Below are 18,024 nucleotides of genomic sequence, written 5' to 3'. Positions count from 1 at the left end.
CACACAGTTTGGATGTATTTGTGTGTGTATATAATTGTGCTTTCCGTTTTTATGGTGGTAGTTATCGTATATATTGTTTTCTTGGCTTTGATTACTTCACTCTATATTAGTGCAAATGGAAAATCCTGTGCAAATTTTTGTAAAACATGGGGCACCTTCACCTTCACCTTTACTGAAAACTACCTCCCTCAAAAGGATCCTGGCTCATCCCCGCGTAGTGCCGCTCCGAGAACATAAAAGTCGGTCCTCCGGGTTTTCTAGCTGGCCACACAATTTTCGCTTCTTGGTTAGCATCCAGTTCCGAGTTTTGTAACTTGCTCCAGCTGCAGGCAAGGGCGGTGGCGCGCATGCGTACGGCGACGGGGCCCGGGCGTTGCGCCGCTGGGCCCCGGCGCGCCTTCGGGTGAGAGTCCGGGCCTGGGCCTCGGAACCGTCGAGGGGGCGGGGACGACGCTGGGGGCCGGGCCCTGGGGCCTGTGGGGCTCCGGGGACCGGCCCGAGTAGCGCCTCTGGGAGGTATCCTCGGGGGACCGGGCTCCCGGTTTTGGGCGGTGGCCTGCGCTGAGTGGAAGGGAGGCGGGGGAGGTGATTGCGAAGGTGGGGGAAGGGAGGCGGAAGGGAGCGGAGGGGGGAGGGGTGGGCGGAGGCGAGCGTGTAGGGGAGGGGGTACGGGAGCGCTGCGTTCTGTGGGGTGGGGTCGGGAAAGAGGAATAAAAGAAAGAGAGCGCAGGCCTGGAGGAAGGGAAGGGAAGGGAAGGCGAGAAAGAAAGGAGTGGAATTAAGGAAGAAGATGGCCGGGGAACCCGTGGGAAGTAACTTGGAAGTATCCCAAAATTGGAAACGGATCCCCTTAAATGGCCAGGACGGTGTCGCCAAGAGAGCTCCGGCCCTAGGTTCAAATCTCCACGTTGCTAATTGGGAGCGTGTTAGTTTAAAAAGCTGGCAAGGTCCTGCGAGGTCTAGTCCGAGCCCCTGCCTTTTTTTTTTTTTTTCCCCCCCCCCTCCCCTCAGGGATGAGCAAACGGAGGCTCAGACAGGTGAAGCGAATTCTTGGAGGTTCCTGAAGTTAGGAAGTAGCAAAACTGAGATTTTAACCCGCGGCCTCCGACTCCCAGTTCGGCGAGGCTGCCACTCTCTCGCTCCCATTTGACCTTGAGCAAATCATTTGTCCAGTCTTTGCCAGAAATGGTGGTGCGCTCAGGTTCTTTCCTGCTCCAAATGCCTGAAATCCCCAGAGCTCTCCAAACTCGGAAGTCTGAGCATTGGAGATGCAGTCTCTGGGAGAAGTGCCCCTTTGGAGTGTGGAAAGTGGAGGTGCTGAGGGACTAGGAGACTTTCAGAGACGGTGGTTGTCGCGCCAAGCATGGGCATAGGGATGGTACTGGTTGTAGCCCCTTGGGCAACTGAAGAGTTGGGGGTGGAAATTTCCAGAGGAAAATGACTCCTGAGTTTTTAAAGCTTAGGAATTCTTTATGGTTTCTTATACAATAGCTGCTTTACATTTTACAAAGAGCTTTATAGACAGTATCTTATTGAAATGCCTATGTGAGGAAAGTAGCACGGTTATTATTATCCCCATTTTGTTGATTGAGAAACTTCACAGTTGAAAGTGGCTTGCCCGACGTTAAATAAATAGGTGGTGAGTGGGAAAGCAGGAATTTGGATGCAGGTCTTTTGATTCTTTAAAAAAAACAGTTATTTTTTTCCTGCTGTAAAATGTTGGCTCTTTTCAAGATATATATAAAATTAGAAAACAACACAAGATAGGAAATAAATACTCAATTATGAAATACAGAGTATAAGTGCTAACCTTTTTCTTTTTTTTTGCAAGGTAATTAAGGTTAAGTGACTTGCCTAAGGTCATACGGGAAATGTTAAGTGTCTGAGGACATTTTTGAATTCAGATCCTCTATCCACTGTGCCATTTAGCCGGTCCTAGTACTAACCTTTTTCTTGGAAAAAAGGACAAGATTTGAGTCAAAAGTTCTACTACTGGAATTGAATTTTGCCCTATTTCCATTGCAATTTGATCTCTTCTTGCAGCAGACTGATGGCGTGCTGACTCCCAGACTCTGAGATACTGTTGCTTCTATAGAGATGTCACACCGGGGTGGTGAACGAGACTTCCAGACTTCAGCCCGGCGCATGGGCACCTCTCTGCTTTTCCAACTGTCAGTACATGAACGGGAGCTGGACCTGGTGTTTTTGGATCATAGCTATGCCAAGCCATGGAGTGCTCACCCAGATGCCAGCAGTGCCCGCCCAACCCGCATGCTCTTTGTCACCCCCAGGCGTCACCAGGATAGTACCATGTGAGTTTGTGGTCTTCCTCAATTAGGGTGCTGAGAGTGCCCCAACATCAGGTACCATGGTTGTTGGAAGGTGTTCTAGGGATTCTAGAGGAGGTTGGCTTGGCGGATTCAGGGATTTGAAACAATTCCGTAATGTCTATCTAGCATATCAGATTAAGGCCTAGGTGTCTAACATATGACAAAATGGGCCTGGCTAATTCAGCCTGCCTGAGATTTTTATACTTAGAATTCTGTTGTTTAAAAAAAAAAAAAAAAAAAAAAAAGTTTTATTGATGCCTTTTGTTTTTATATCACAGTCATTACTAGATATACCCCCACCTCCATTGAACCTCACTTGTAATAAAGAAAAATAGTTAAGCAAAAAACAATCAACATAGTGTCTCACATTTGATATTCTGCACCTGTAGTCCCCAACTCTCTATCAAAAGGAGGGAACATCATCTGTTTCTTGATACCAAGATTGGTCATTGCAGTTTCTCAACATTTGCCTTCCTTTTAGTATTCTTTTTGTTTACATTGTAGTTGTCATTGTATATATTGTTTTCCTGGTTCTACTTATTTTACTCTGCATCAGTTCATAGACGTCTTACCATCTTTCTCCTTTTCATTGTTTCTGGTGCCATTAATAATCCATTATATTCAAATACCATAATTCATACAGCCTTTTCTCAATTAGTGGGCACTCATTGTGTTCCTCTTTTTTTTTTTTTTTGGTTTGTTTTTAGCTGCTATAAAAAACACTAAGAATATTTTGGTATATATAACTACTTAAAGTTTTTAAGCAAAAATAAATAAATAAATAAATAAATTACCTACCCATGAAAACTGATAAGAGTTCTGGATTTGGAATCAGAGAACCTGGTTTAACTTCCTACCCTGTCATTTAATACCTATTTGATGTTGGATAAGTTACTTAACTTCTCTGGGCCTCAGCTATCACATGTTAAATATTGAACTAGTTGATCTCTTGACCTCTAAATCTTTGATTCTAGTAGCTCATTAGAACTTATCCAGTGAAATTTCTGGTTATATGACCAGTCTTTTTCATGAAATTTCTGAAAATCTTTTGAATCACTACCAGACAGGTTAAACCTGGATTCAGAATTCAGATATTTCACAACTGAATATATGCCATAGTTTTCAAGACTATTTCAGCCTGTTAAATACAGTTTTCTCAATTAATGACTACAACTTCTATTGTAACTGAATTTTAATAGGATTGAGTGGATGAAATTGCTTTTAAATTTCAGTATAAGTAGTACTTCAGCTAACTACTCAATCATTATGAGGAATTAAAATGGTTAATTTTTAACCACTTAAATTGGTTAATTTGATTATAATTATAATCCACCATTGCTAATAGTATAAGATGCACATATCCTAAGTCTGTGCTAAGTATTGGAAAGGCTTGGATACCCTTGGCCTTAGTGTAGAATTTATATCTAAATTATCTTCATAAAATAGATATGTTTCTGTCAGGACTCATATCTATGCAAAACAATAGTGTGGAAAACATTATTAATATGAGATTTTGAGCTTTGGGGGAAAATGTTTGAAAGGAGAGCAAAATTATTAGATAGTTTGAAAAAAAGGGTTAGAGTTAGAATGATATAGAGAAATAGAATAGGAAGAGAAAATAATTAGTTGAGTAATAATTAGTGGCGTCTGCCACAAATCCAACATCTGGTGCTGGGCTTTGTATGTTCAAGAAATCAATTTCATCAATTCCTGCAAGGGAGATCAAGTTCTGGGAATTTCAACAAAGTACTGTTTAAGGCATCAGAATGTAATCTATAATTTGCTATGATGGCTATATTTTTTCTGGAGTTTGCATAATCCAAGGAAAACTCTTATGTTCACTTCCTTCTCCTCTTCCACTTCTTTTCTTCCCCACCCCCAACTTCTACATTTATCAAGGTACTTGGAAAAAACCCCAAAGGAATCAGAGCAAAGGGTATTGAATAATCTTAAAGGTTATAGAGCCATAATTACCCCTCATTTACCATAGAATACACAGAATTTACAATTTTTGTAACCAGAATACTCATGTTTACAGGTGTATTGTCTTTTTTTCTTACCCAGTGGTGAATGCACTTTACAGATTCTTAACAATTGACTTTGCTTTTCTAGAGTCCTGAATATTACCACTCTTCTGACACCATTACTTTTGGCATATTATAATTTTTAGGTCATAGCTGATTTTGCTTTACTTATACTTTAGTTGTCAGTGGAATTTTGAGATGGAGGAATGTTCTGGGCTGAGCCTAACTCAGTCTAATCTTTTGATAATTTAGGCCTCTTCATTAGTTAACAGTAGTAGATTTGCTTAACCATTGCAAGAAAAGGATGTTCAAGCTAAGCACTGAGAATACTTTCTGTTGATTCAGCTGAGAAAAAGTCCCCCTGTGCTCTCCAGCCAAGCATCTGAGAGCTCTTCCAATTTTTTATGACTGTTTTTTACTCAAACATTGAAAAAAGATATCTGAAGTCTGAATTCTTAGACTCTGAAACAGAATCTCAAGGAATATTTTAATAGTTTCTTAGTAAAAACTAGTCTAACTTGCTTGGGAGGACAGGGAGAGTGTATTAAGACATTACTTCTACCACAGGGAATTTCCTGAAATTAAGAGATCTCTTAAATATTTATCTACCATTCATATCCCTGAAAGGGAGGGGTATTTATCATTTATTAAAAACTGGAAGTTAAAATATTCATATTTACATTTGAATAACATTTGTCACATTTCTAATTGTTTTGTTTTGAACAGCATTAAGAATTGTCTATTGTCCTTATACATATACCTTCAAGGCAGTAGAATGTGCTGAAAATATCCTGGATGGGAAATTTTATGTGGATAATATACAGTTGGGTAATTGAGAACTGACTGTGTAAAAAAAGATTTATAAACAACTGAGCAAACATTAAGCACATACATACATTGAGCAAAATGGCTGTGGTCTGAATATCCTTTGTTTATTTGTAGTGAGGCAGACATCCCTATCGATGTGGAGACTGTTACGTCTACCCCAGTGCCACTCTATGACAACCAGAAGGCACGAAGTGTGATGAATGAGTGTGAACGCCATGTCATCTTTGCCCGGACTGATGCAGATGCTCCACCCCCACCTGAGGACTGGGAAGAGCATGTTAACAGGTAGGCTGTCTCAAGAACATTGAATCCCATGGGATAATGGGCCCAAGTTCTGAATCAATATTCATTTTTATTATTATCTCATTCTTGTATTCTAAAACACAAATTCAGGTTGAATTAGGCAAGCACTGTATTAGGTATATAATATGGCATTAAACACTTGGAATCACAAGATTTGGGTGTGGTTCTAAGTCAGACAGGACATTTAGTTTTTCTGAGCCTTAGTTTCCTCTTCTGTCAAAATGGAAGTAGAGTTTGCCTCACAAGATTTGAGGATCAAATGGGATAATGTATGTATGTAAAGTTCTAATCCTCAGTTGCTTCATCTATAAAATGGGGATAAAATTTCTATTTACCTCACCGAGTTATGAGGGTCAAATGAGATAAAATGTATATAAAATACTCTGCAAATGTAAAGCAGTTTGTAAACTGCTACTAAGATAAATATACCAATTCAGATAAATATTTAGAAGACATACAGATTATAGAATAACAAAACATTAAATTTGTATATAAACAAGTAAGATTAAGAATTTACATCATTTAGAAATCTAGGTGATAATCAAATGAAGGGATTCCTATCTTCATACACGGCAGGTCTTCATTAAGATTGGGAAATGTATTGGCCTCTAGAATACTTTATAGGAAAGCAGTTTGTAAACTTTCAGATTCTCATAGTTGGAAGGGACCTTATAGATCATCTGGTCGAACTATAAATAAACTACAGCATAATCTTACTAGTGGTCATCTACTTTTTGTTTGAAAACTTCCAATGAAGGGGAATTATTCTTTCTTTTAAGGCTTTTAGGATCAATTGCAAACTCCTCTGGCATTTAAATGATCTGGCTTTAATTTCTCTTTCTGAACTTATTATATGTGACTTTATTTGTGAATTCTATGTTCCAATCAAACTGGCCCACTTATGTATTGCATTCTGTTTCTTGCCTCTGTGATTTTAGGCTGTCTGTTCCCCATGCTTAGAATGTCCTTCCTCATTTTCCCCTTATATAATCCATAGCTTCTTACAAAGTCCAGCTCAAGTGGTATCCTAAATAAGGCACTTTTTCATCCCTCTAGTAACTAGTATCTCTCCCTTGAAATTTAGTATTTAATTAGTTTAATAATTAAAGATTATATGTATGTTTTTATATGTGTGTATCTTAATTCTATATGTTTATGTAAGAATTCAAAAGTACACTTTAATACATATATACACACATATACAATATGTATACATATATGTACATATGCTTATATGCACACATAAATATATATGCAAAAATGTATATATACATATTTTTTCCCTCAATAGACTAGAAACTTCTTGAGGCATTGGTTTGTTTTTGTCTTAACACAGTGCCTAGCATGGCATAGAAACTTAATGAATATTTATTAATGATAGTCTTTTTCTTCTCAGTTCTTTCATCTGATTTTCATATGGTATGGATTTCAGGGCACTTTCCAATGTTTTGGATGCTCACCAGTTTATCAAAATTTTTCCTAAATATGGTGCCCCAAATTAAAAAGTATTCCATATATGGTCTGATCAAGTCACAATACAGTGATACTAATGCCTTCTTGTTCATTATGCCTTTCATTGAAGCCTAATGTTATATTAGATTGCATAGAATTGCTATGTCACATTTGGACTCATATTGTGCTTGTAGTGTACTAAAAACATACAAATCTTTTTCAGTAAACTGTTGGATAGTGATCTCTCCCCCATCTTATTCTTGTAAAGTTAACTTTTTGAACACTAATGTCAGCCTTGTATGAAAATTACTTGAATGTCAGTTCATCTCTTATTTCATGGTAGATTTTTTTCCTACATATTAACTTGCTATTCTTTCTTCCCTGAGCAGTGGTTGTACTTGATTTTAAACCTCTATTTTACTTTGTGCATTTAAAAAATGCTTCACTGGACCAATTTTTTTTGGTCACTATTGTAGTTTCCTACTATCCCTTTCCCACTAAATAAAAATATTGGGGAAGAAGGAGACTCAAATACTTCGAAGAGTTTCTTCTAAAGAACACTTGTAATAAATAAGGGGTTATGCAGAACAAATCTCATATTCTAAGATGTATGTCTCATTTTGCACCTTAAAGTTCATCCCATATCAATCAGGAAGTAGGTAATACTCTTCATTATAGGTCCTGGGCAAACTTGATTGGACATTGCATCAACTAGAGTTCTTAAATTTTTAAAAGTTGTTTGTCTTTGTGGTGTTATATAAATTGTTCTCCTGATTGTGCTTCTCTGCTTCACCTCATATAAATTTGAATTTCTTTGAAATCATTGCCTTCATCACTTCTTATAGCACAGTAGAATTTCATTACATTCATATACCATAATTTGTTCAGTCATTCTTCAAGTTGATAAGAGTCTGTTTGTCCCCCTCCACACCTAATTTCAAATTGCCTCTACAAAAATTAACTGTTATAAATATTCTTGTACTTTTTCCTCTTTATTTGATGTTTTTGGAGAATAGGCCTAGTAGTGGTGTCACTGGATTTAGTGACTTTTTTTTTTAGTAATACAGTTTAGTGACTTTTTGGTCATAGTTCCAAGTTGCTAACCAGAATAGCTAGACCAATTTACAGCTCTACCAACAGTGCTTTATTGTACTTAGCATTCAGTAAATATGAGCATTTGTGAACAAGCTATCTTGTCATAGAATATCTCAGTTCTTCAATACAATGTTGACACAATATAGCAGGCTGCTAATTTGTTTCTTCTAAGTATGAGGAAGATTCCATTTTACAAGGAAGATTCTTATATGATTATCGATCTTCAAACACTTTCTTGTTTTTGAGCTAAAATTTCTTAGTGTTTCTATTTGATGAAATCATTCAATTCCATATATTTGGAGATTATTCAGGGGTAATGTATATTGACCAGGGTTATTAATAAAATAGCTTCAGTGGCATTTCATTGTTAGAAGTGGACTAAAATATAGTTATTACAGCATTAAACTACATGTAAAGAGGTAGGGAATAAGCACTTATTGTCTTTAATGTGTCAGGCACTTTCTTACTTAAGAACTTTCGAGTTATTCTATTTAATTTTCATAGCAATTCTCTGAGATAGGTGTTGATTTTACAGTTGTGGAAACTGAAGTAGATAGTGTTTGAATGATTACTGTAGAGTGTTACATATCTAGTAAGTATCTAAAGCTGAAGTTGCATTTGAGCCTCCTTACTCTAGACCTAGTGCTCCATCCACTTAGCACCTAGTTGATTTTAATTATAATTCATCTTATAGCTAAAGAAGAATACAGAAACTATAGAAACATGAGAAAAGCAAGAAAAATTAATAATCACTTGATACTCCATAGGTTTACTAGTTCTGTATGTACTTGAATATGTCATAGTAACAAAATCAGAATATATGTTGAACATGTTTTGCTAAGATTTTGTATACCTCATTTTAATTTTGAAATACCTTAAGAATTGGGTGTATGTGTCAGAAGCATGTGTTCTAAGCTGTTGGTGAGATTGAATCCTTAAGGTTACTAATTTCCTGAGGAAGAGAGAATTATGATCATGACAGTATTTTTGTCTCTGGGTTTTAAGTCTTTTAGGTATTTTCACATAAAATAGACTCTGCATGATGGGATACCAAAGGATGCACTAATTTAAGGCTTCTCCAAGACTGAGTGTGGGAATTGGCGTAGGGCAAAGGTCAGCATAAACAGTGAATCCCACCTCCTCCCCTTCCCCCCCACAGCCCCAGCAATGGCTCATTTGGGCTTACTCAAAGCTTGAGGTAGGTTCCTAGTATTGTTGTCTGGTCTGAGAATTCAAGAAGAGACATTATATTCTTGTTTAAAATTGAACTGGTGGGGAACATTTGGGAAGAGAGCCAGTTCAGTTCACCACAGTCATCATCAGCAAAGCCCAGTGGGGCTTATCTGCACTATAAACTTATATTTAAAATTTCTTTAATTACATCTCTCAAGCACTGTTTATCTTGATCCTTGGGTTAGATCATATTTTTCTTGTCCCATTTTAATTTTTCAGACCTCCCATAGAGCTGACACAAAACATTGAATAGTTATTTTAGTTCTTGAAACCTGTTTGGTATGCATTCAGTAACATCCTTAAAATCTTTTCTTGGTTTTTGATATTTCAGCATTGTGGCTTTTAATGTGATCTCAGCCTTCATCAGAGTATGATAGTAATTTCTAGGTAGTTGAATTTTTTTTTTTCTCTTTTCTAATGTCTGCATCATTTCTATCCCTTTCCAATTTGGGTTTCAGAATAAATATAGTAACAAAAAAAAGCAAATAAGGAAAACATCCTATCATAAAATAAATAGTAATAGTTGAAAATAATATTTTGTAGCATCTTAAAAAACAAATCAGATTCTAAATCTTGGTTTTTGAAAGGAAGTCTGTACCAAACTCAGAAATGTGAAGTGTATCTGTAACCTTAATCAGAATACCCTATGTAGAGGTCTTGCCTCTGATGTGTATTAGCTTATTGGCCATGTGACTGAACAGATTACTTTACTTCTCAGTGTCCCAAGCAGTTCAGTATATGAGGTTACAGATTAATCACCAAAACAATGAATACCATCAACTCCTTTATGTCTTAACTAGGCTTCATAATTTTCAGGTTTTAGCAAATCCCTATTGAAAATCAATTTCATGTTTGTCTACTTTGGTAAAAAATCTTAAATGAGTAGTCACCAAAAGGTTAAAAAAATCACAAATAGTGGTAAAAATAATAAAGTGTACTTGAATACAAAATAAAGAAAGAAAATGGCATTCCAGAGTAACTGAACCAGTTCATAGATTCGTCAGTAGTGTAAGAGTGTCCTTCTCCCTCATCCCCTTCAACAATTGACACTTTTCTCTTTGGTTATCTTTGCCCACCTGGTGACTGTAAATGAAACTGGAGTTTTTTAAATTTGAATTTCCCTTATTTGTAATTTGGATCATTTTTTTCATATGGTAGTTTTTCTTTCTTTAAGAATTACTTGCTTATATCCTTTGACCATTTATATCTTGGATAATGGCTCCTGTTCTTATTTTTTAAATTAGTTTCTATAGATCTAGTAGGGTAGTGGAAAAAATGTTGGTCTCAGAGCCAAAAGACCTGAGTTAGAATCTTACCTCAGTTTCCCCATCTATAAAATTGGGAGATAATAATGATACCTAGGTCACCTACTTACAAGGATTTAAAATAAACTATCTACAGGACAGGAATTTTGTGAAGATTAAATAAGATATTAAGCAATTAATTTAGTATGTAGTAGTAACTTAATCAGTGCTTATTTCTTTTCATTCCATACACTCAAAAAGCTTAAATTTTATTGTGGGAAACAGCATATACAAATGTAGATAGATGTAGGCATGTACTTATAGTTATAAACTTAAATGACTAAGCATGAAGAGTTTATGACTTTTCTCTTAATTTATGTTGTGGTAGGTAATGAGAGACTGGTGAAGTGAAAAGAATACTGTTTCAGTCATAATCAGACAAACAGAAGTTCAACTCTTGACCATAGCTATTTAACTTTGGGTGAATCACTTAATCTCTCTGTCTTGTTTTTCCTACCATAAAAAAGGATTGTAATCTCTTCATTTTATACCTCACTGGGCTATTAATAAAGAAGGGGCTTTAGACAAATCTTAAAAAAAAAATCATATATTTGAATTATAATTACTGTTATTATTCATTTACTTGTGCTGAGAAAGGGATGAGATTTCCTGCGGACTGAGTCACCTCAGGTTTCTTGTCTTCCAATTGTGCCCTCATTCTATTCTCTTGTTTCTTATCAGCTCATCTTCTTAAATCATCCTTTTATTTTCTGTTATCTTTAATTTTTTTTCAACTTCAAGTTTAACTATTGGCTTTTTCTTTGCTGCCAATGAACATACCCAAATCTCTCCCTTCAATTAAAAAAACAAACCCTTAAAATGACATTTTATATCTCTTCTGCCTTTCATAGAAAAAAAAAAAACTTTCTACATTCATTGCTTTTTATTTCTTCCTTTTTACTTTTTAGCCCTTTTAAACCTTGCTTCTGACCTCACCATTTCACTAAAACTACTTTTTCTAATCTCGTTTGCAAAATATGATGGCCTGTTTTCAGTTCTCATCCTTTCATCTTTCTTGAATACTCTGTGGAATTTGACACTATTGACTACCTTCTCTTCCTGGATGCTCTCTACCCACTAGGTTTTTATGACATTTCTCTCTTTGAGTTCTTCTTGTTGTATGAGTCCTCTGTTGTTATTGGGTTTTTTTTTTTTTTTTAAATTGAATTATCATGTGTGTCTTTCACCCTCCATCCCAATTATACATTTGTGTCCTGAGGCTTTGTCTTGAGCATTTTTCTCTCATATTTTCTTTCTTTATTGCTTCAGTTCCTGTAGATTCAGTTTTCATTTCTAGGGAGGTAACTTCCAAAGTTACATCTCTCATATCTTCTGAGATTCATTTTCACAGCTACTAACTGGATGTCTCGACTTGGATAACCCTGGGGGTTACAAACTCAACAAATCCAAACCAGATCTTCTCTTTCTCTCTAAAGCAGCTAAACATATCCTTCCTCCTAACCTTCTTGTTCTCAAGAGAGCACCACTATCCTTCTGATTTTTCAGTTCAAGGTCAGAATCATCTTCTACTCACTCCCCATCTAATCAGTTGCCTGGCCTTACTTATTTTTCTCTATAACATCTCTTGAATCCATCCCCTTCTTCCTACTTAACTTGATTACTATTTTGGTTCAGGCCCTTTATTCATTTGCTATTTCAGTTATCTCCCAATAGTTTTTTCTGTCTGAAGTCTTTTTCTTCAAAGATGTTCTCCACACAGCTGCCAAATCAATATTCCTAAAACACAAAACTGATTTTGTTACTCCTCCAGCTCCCTGTTGTTATGACTTACTCTCTTACCCAGTCTAGAAAAAGTTATCAGATAATTCCCAGACTATCCTAATTACATAGTGTGATTGTGAGGAAGGAACTGTTTATCTATCCCCATCTGCTGTCCCCCAACTTCTGGGTATCTTTAAATAGCCTTTGAGATATTGATTAGCATATCTTTAGACAGGTCTGGGACTTGGTCTTCCAGGTGCATTTCATCTGACTCCTTGACCCTTCCTTCTGAGTTCCTTCCTTTACTTCTCTGGTCTCTCTGAGAAAAACTCCCAAGGCTGTATTTTCTCTATAAAAGATCTGCTTATGAAGATCTTTGCTAAGTTCTTTTCAGGACTAAGACCACTATGAAGTACTCTCTTTCTCTTCTTTGTAGTGCCTTCCCTTTAATGGTCCCTTTTTCCTTACTTTAGCTAACTCTGGTCAGTCTAACTTGCCAATCAATAACTTTCATGGAGTATTTCCTTTCTCCTGGTTAATTGTGAATTCCCCTGGGAAATTTGCTTTTTTCCTTGCTAACTATGTGCTCTCCCAACTTTATTTCACACTTGCCATTCCTGGTATTTGTTTTACCTCTTATTTTTGTCTTTAACCTGTTCTGTTCTCCTAAATAAATCTACCTTTTTCCAAAGAGAATGGCCATCGTGAATTTGTCACATGTTTATTTTGAACTAGGACTTGCTACCTTGACTCCATCACCATTACATCTAGAATAAGATACAAGTTTCTCTTTAGCATTTAAAACTCACCACATTCTACCTCCCATCTATCTTTCCAGACATATCTTACATTATTATCCTTTGGCTGAAATACATTATATTTTAGCCAAACAGGCTTACTTACTGTTCATCTCCTGCTGCTGTCCCTTTGCATAGACTTACATCTAGGCCTGAAATGATCTTCCTATTCACCTTCACCATTTAAAATCCCTATCTTCCTTCAAAGATAGCTTCACCTATCCTGTGATAATCCTTTCTTGATCCCTTTGTTAGCTTATTCTCCTTTCTCTTCAAATTAGGAATATATTTATATTTTATATTTTATATTTCCTTAATAGATTGTAAGTTTCTTGAAAGTAGGGACTATTTTGTTTTGTATTTATATCTCCAGTGTCCAGTGTAGTATCTTATATACATAGCAGGTGCTAAATAAGTGTTTGTTGAATTATTTGCTATTTCTAATTATATAGTCTTATAGTGGAAATGGGTCATTAGGTTATCAGGTCATTTTTAAAGGGTGTAGCGAGATGATAGATATTTCACTTTATCTTTGCAATTTCTTCTTCAGGACTGGTTGGACAATTGCTCAGAACAAACTTTTTAACAAGATTCTCAAAGCGTTGCAATCTGACCGGCTGGCCCGGCTAGCCAATGAAGGGGTAAGTTTGAAAGATTGGTAAGCCAATGAAGGGGTTGAACCCTGTATATTTTAATGTCTTTCAAATACTGTTGACAGTAGCTAAGGTGAAATTTAAAAAAGCTTTGTACTCAAAACTTGCTGAGCATATGACATTCCCATCTATGCTGTATAGCCCATGCCTTTAGGGTCACTACTAAAATGTGATGGTTCCTTTTATCTCTTCATAACTCTAATACACACTATTGTCTTATAGGCTTGCAATGAGCCTGTGCTGCGACGAATTGCTGTGGATAAGTGTGCAAGGAGAGTTCGGCAGGCACTGGCGAGTGTGAGTTGGGACATTAAACTTGTCCAGTGGTTGCATACAACGTTGGTGGAAACCCTGAGCCTACCGATGTTAGCAGCATACCTTGATGCTTTACAGACATTGAAAGGGAAGGTGAGGATACTGATTTGGTTTGCTTCACTGCGAAGCAGAGATCACTAGTCTGATCTAAAGAGTTCACTAAAGAGTTAGGGATGGTTTCTATCCAGTTGTGCTATTTGAATGGTCATAGAGTATCGGGTAAATGAAAAAAGGAAGGATTTATGTCCAGAGTAAGAAAGAAGTTGGGTAAAAAAAAAGTTTTCCCTTTATATGTGCTTCTCCTTATTTCCTTCTCTCTTCAGTGTTTTTTAATCATTTCTGCCTCTAAGATAAAGTATAGGTGTTTGAAAACTGTCATGTGTTTTTCAGTTTTAAAAACTGAAACTGAGGTAAGGTGAATGTGATGAAAATTACATTATTTCAGAAGCGATGAAATATTTATCAAGGAGAAGTTCCAGGCAGGAAGATATTGTTACATAAGACTTTCTGACCTTAGGCTACAATATTTAAGCATTAAAAAAAAAAAAAAAAAAAGATACAGTAATATCTTACATTATCAGAGAATGTGCTAGTCTTTATGAGTTTCCATTTAATTGATCTTCCCCTTTAAGGATTCCCCTTTTTGGGGGAAAAAAAAAGACAATTTTCTAAAATGTTCCATACTTCCTTGTATTCTATAGATAAAAAAATTCAGCTTTAAAAAGTTTATTTTTCAAAGATAAGGTAATTTTAGGACTTAATTTATTTAAAATAAGTTTGATGCCTTTTGTCATTTCCAGATACAGCCCCACCCATTGAGACTTCCCTTATAACAAAGAAAATTAACTAAGACAAGGAGAATTAATCAGATGTTTGTAACAATTCTCTACCTCTACCCAAAAGGAGGGAGATGCATTTATCTATAGTTCTATATCAAAATTATTCTCCTGCCTTTTAAACATAGTTTACTGATTTTTTTTCCCCTGATGCTTTCTTTTTTTAAAATTGTAAACCTAATCACCAAAAAAAAAATTTTCATATACACTGTAGAACGTAGAGGATTCCATATGAAACTGCATCTGCATTTCATGTTATTTGCATTCTTTGAAAAGTAAATAATAAATTCTACCCAGTAGCTTCTTGATGCATGTTATATTCATTTAACAAACTCCAAATAGTAGATGTGGGGATTATGCTAGGCTTCATGGATTCAGAAACAAGATAGCCTTTGCCTTCGGGCAGTTTATAATCTTACATAGGGGGAGACATTAGATAGCCTCAATGACAGCCAGTTTCTTATAGGTAGTACAAGTATATGGTGCCAAAGGAATTGGAAGAGCTTGAAAAATTCTTAATATAGTGATCAGGGCAGACCTCATAAGAAGGTGGTAACATTTGAATTGGGCTTAAAAGGATAAGTAGCATTTTGAGATATAGAGATAGTGGGTTTTGTGGGACCAAAGGACATTCTAGGTAGGGAGAATGATGTGAATAAAGGTCAAGCACTGGAAAATTGAAGGGCTCATGGAGACAATCTAGATACCACTTTGGAAAGAATAGGGAAAAAACCTGAAAGAATCATAGAAGACCTTGAATGGCCTTGATGTAGGTATCAATGATGAATCCTCAGACACTTTGTGTAGTGTAGTATTAGGAGGCTGTCAAAGATTGGAAACTTTTTTGTTCCTTCATTAGTTGGTGCCAGACTATAGGAAGGCTTTTTTGATTTTTACATGCCTTTTGTATTTTTTCCTATTTCTTTCACTGTTAGGCTGTCAGCTTTCAGCTTAGTTTTTGTGTTACCATACTTATTTTGGGCAAACACTTGTCTTTTGATTATGTGAACTAACAGACTATAAGGAAATATTGAGAAGCAGCATGGAGTATTGAAGTGTTCTGAATTCGGAGTTAGGAAGACTTGGGTTCAGATGCTGTCTTGGCATTTACTTTCTTTGGGATCATGATAAGGTCATTTAACCTTTCTGACTCAGTTCCATCCTTAGTGGGCTGCCACCATTTCCCTCATAGGGTGGTTGTGAGAGTCATAGATTGAAAACCGCATTCTTAGTTGAATAAGAATAAGGAATGAGGAAACTGCAGCTCAATCAGCAGGTTTTTAAAGTCTTACTATATTCTCAGCACAGGTGCTGGGGATATAAAGACAATGATAAAGCAATTCCTATTCACAAAGAGCTAATATTCTAACGGGAGACAACAAGGACATATATGTTTATTAATATTAAATGTAAAGAGAATACATATAAACAAATAGAAAATAATTAAATACTTAGTTTGAGAAGATGGATACTAGCAGTTGAGATGGTCAAGAAAGGCTTGAAAATGGTGCCAGAAGGAAGATAGGAATTTTGTGAATTGAAAGTGGAGAGGGATTTCTACCCAGGCCTAAAAAGACTGCCAGTGCAAAAGCCCAGACATGAGTGAGCAAGTGTGTTAGTGAGGAGCCAAGAGAAGGTCAGTTTGGCGGTTTCAAAGCATGTGGGAAGGGTGATTATATACAGCAAGACTAGAAAGAGAGTGCCAGATTATGAAACTAAACAGATGAGTTTATATTTGATTCTGGAGATGATGGGGAGCTACTGATTGAGTCAGGGAGCAGTATGGTCAGATCTGTACTTAAGGAAAATAACTTTGGACGATATACTAAGGCTTAAAAAAGCTGAGTTAGGAAAAATAAAAGGCTGTTGCAATATTCTAGGCAAGAAGTGAGAAGTCACATGAGAATATATATATAAAACATTTGACAAGCTTTTAAAGCTCTTATATCAGTGTCATTTACTATTACAGACTGTGCCAATCAAGGACAGCTTCATACTATTTGCTTTTGGAGAAGTCTTAGATTTTCAAAATAGGTTACACTTGGGCTAGATCAGAATAACAGTGCTCGTTAGCATTAACTTATCAAGAGAGATGAAGAATACTAATTATCATTTTAGGTTATGTGAGGTAACTAGAACAGCCTTTATGTTTTCCGTGTTTGAAACCAAAAGATTTTGTTGACTAGAAGGAAAAAGCCTTATCATATGCTTTGCTAAAATCTAAGTAACGGAGCTCATTTTGGGGTCTGAGAAAGCCCAAATTTACATCCTTTTTTTTTTTTTTTTTTTCCTTGCCAGTTTTCAAAAGGCAGATCTTTATCATTCACAGGAAGTATACTTTGAATTTAAGTTGGGTCTTTATTTTTGTTAGATGGTAGTGGTGTTCATTTCAGTCTTGTCTCACTCTTCATGAATCCATTTGGGGTTTTCATGGCCAAGATAAAGAAGTGGTTTGCTATTTCTTTCTCAATTCATTTTACAAATGAGGCAAGTAAGGCAAATAGGATTACGTCATTTGCCCAGGGTCATACAGTTTACTAAGTGTCTGAGTTTGGATTTGAACTTAGATTCTTCTGACTCCAGGCCTGGTGCTTTATCTGCTGTGCCACCTAGTTGCCCTCTTTATTTTTGATAGGCAGTTTGTATATTAAAATACTTGAAATAATGCATTAAAATATTAGGAGGTAAATGGTCTTTTGGTCTTTCTTCCTTTTTTCTGGTGTCTTGGGGTTTTTTTTTTTTTTTTTTTTTTTTTTCAGTATAATATGTTCTTCATCAATTAGGGAGCAAAATTAGTGCAATGTGAAAAAATCTCATGGTAAAAACTATGTATACCATTGTATAAAAATGAAATATTTCTAAAACAATATATACATAGAAATATATTTATCTCATGCTTTTAAGGATTATATTACATAGAACTTTTCTCACAATCTTGTGAAGCAAACATTAGTATGTGTAGATATTTTTATAAGATCATAGATTTAGGCCTCTAATAAGATCTTAGAGGCCATTAAAATTTAGGGTTCTTCATTCCCTCCTATTACAGAGAAACTGAAGCACAGAAGTTAAATGACTTGCTTGGAATCATACATTTAACAAGTGCCAGAAGCATGATTTGAACCCTCATTT

General features: G+C 36.0%; 1 protein-coding gene across 4 annotated transcripts in view; it reads left to right on the top strand.

The window, feature by feature from the left end:
* Positions 1–339: 339 nt before the first annotated feature.
* Positions 340–18,024, top strand: part of KANSL3 (KAT8 regulatory NSL complex subunit 3) — a 39,571-nt gene continuing 21,886 nt past the window's right edge. For 2 of the 4 annotated variants that reach the window (XM_012539794.3, XM_012539792.3), the window contains exons 1-5: positions 405–516; positions 2,044–2,312; positions 5,297–5,467; positions 13,639–13,729; positions 13,964–14,149. In XM_012539794.3, the coding sequence (XP_012395248.1) occupies positions 2,098–2,312; positions 5,297–5,467; positions 13,639–13,729; positions 13,964–14,149 (663 nt within the window). In that variant the 5' untranslated portion in view covers positions 405–516; positions 2,044–2,097. The other 2 variants (XM_012539793.3, XM_031951480.1) reach the window with 2 other exon arrangements.

This window comes from Sarcophilus harrisii, chromosome 2 (assembly GCF_902635505.1).
Source record: "Sarcophilus harrisii chromosome 2, mSarHar1.11, whole genome shotgun sequence".
NCBI lineage: Eukaryota > Metazoa > Chordata > Mammalia > Dasyuromorphia > Dasyuridae > Sarcophilus > Sarcophilus harrisii.
The sequence above is the reverse complement of the archived record's forward strand: the minus strand, read 5'-3'. Positions and strand labels throughout refer to the sequence as shown.